Genomic DNA, 1,763 nt, shown 5'->3' on the forward strand with positions numbered 1-1,763 from the left:
CCCATGGGTTAAGAATCTCTGCTCTAAAACTCAGGAATATGAACGGTTTTAAAGCTGAGCACTGCGYGGGGCTGTGACAGAATTTGTCTCTGAACTGATCAGAACAATCTTTCTATGAGGTCTGAAGCAACGTGCTTCGATCTGAAAACCCCCTCCAATGTGATTACAGGCAGATGTAGACCCTGAAGAGTCTGCAGAGAGGAAGGGGTGGGGGGTACCTGGAAGCCATGTTTGCCCCTCCACCAGGTGGTGTCCTCTTTAGGGGGCATGTCAATGACAGACACGATGTCTCCGACCTGCAGAGAGCAGTTTAAAGAACAGCTGCTGACAGTCAGGCTTCAGTTTTAACACCAGGTTTCCCTCTGGTCACATATAATATGCTTCATTTTATTTAACAGCCTCACAGGAGTCTGCCTCATCTTTTTATTAAACAATCTTTTTATTTATCATATTTACACAGTGATTATTCAGTTTTTTATGGTCACCTCAAAGGACAGCTCGTCTGAGGCCTGAGCGATGTAGCGTTTGATGACGTGGGCAGCAGCGATGGCTGGGACGTTGATGGACGACTCTTCATGGACCAGCAGGTGATTGCCCTTATTGTCAACCTGTAACACAAACACAGACCCAGATTACCTGCAGCAGCTCTACAATCCAGAATCCTCTGGCGTGTTGGTGAACTGGGAGTAGACGTACCTCCATCCATGTGAGGGCCGGCCCACAGTTGATCTTGTTGTCAGCGATGGCCGAGAGGCGCGAGAGATATGCCAACAACATCTGTGACACCGACTGCRGTGAAGAAAACACACCATTAGATATTAAACTGACAGGAAGAGCAGGAGCAGAGKTTCTAAAGAGGGAGGCACCCAAATGAAAATTTCAGCCGGTATCGATATTTGATATAATTGTTGCTGCTATGGCCGATAACCAATATTTACTGTTATTATACAAACACACAAATTATATTATACATATACGCACAAACACACTTACCGTATTTATTCATGTATAATACGACCCCCCTTTTTTGAGCTTAAACAGCATAAAAAATTTAATCCTCAAACTACCTCCAATTTCATACAGACTTCAAGATTTTCAGCCTTTGCAGTCTTTATACATATCAGTAAAATGATCATTGGACTGTTCATTTTATTTTAACAACATATGTACTAAAAGGTATTTTGACAACAAATATACTGTATATCAGCTGTAGCAGCATCATATGAATTCTGGCGTTTTACACATAGTCCACCAGGAGGCGCAACACAAAAGTCAGAGACTTCACATCAGATTTGGGCCATCTTGTGTTGGAAAAGCAGATTACTTCCTACTCGTGAGCACCCCCCTCTGGTGGGGAAACGTATTTTTCAGGGATACAAACTTTTTCAGAACACCGGTAGACGGCAGCCATTACAGATGAACATGTGTTTGTTGTTGTTTGAGGAGCAGCTCGGTCACACGCTAATGTCATTAGTTCGTTATCATTACTAAGGTGCAGGACTGCCTTTTTTATACCCCTTTTTTTCACATCATGTCGCCTGATTTCCAGTATAGGAAAAGAAGCCCAGGATGTCCAGCGCCCCGGGAGGGAGAGCAGATGAGTAGAAGACTGACGAACAGGAAGACAGAGAAGTTTTAACGAACCAGGAAGAAATGTGTGTGCAGTGTGATCTGCAGGTGGTCAGAGTTCCCATGAGAACTCTGTGTGTGTGTGTGTGTGTGTGTGTGTGTGTGTGTGTGTGTGTGTGTGTGTGTGTGTGTGT

General features: G+C 44.1%; 1 protein-coding gene across 1 annotated transcript in view; it reads right to left on the reverse strand.

The window, feature by feature from the left end:
- Positions 1-1,763, reverse strand: part of arhgap32b (Rho GTPase activating protein 32b) — a gene marked incomplete in the record, with an annotated part of 86,458 nt that overhangs the window by 42,885 nt on the left and 41,810 nt on the right. Inside the window, 3 exon segments of the mRNA XM_014023709.1 lie at positions 219-296; positions 486-608; positions 697-789. Coding sequence (XP_013879163.1) covers positions 219-296; positions 486-608; positions 697-789 — 294 coding nt within the window.

Source organism: Austrofundulus limnaeus, unplaced genomic scaffold (genome assembly GCF_001266775.1).
Source record: "Austrofundulus limnaeus strain Quisiro unplaced genomic scaffold, Austrofundulus_limnaeus-1.0 Scaffold388, whole genome shotgun sequence".
NCBI lineage: Eukaryota > Metazoa > Chordata > Actinopteri > Cyprinodontiformes > Rivulidae > Austrofundulus > Austrofundulus limnaeus.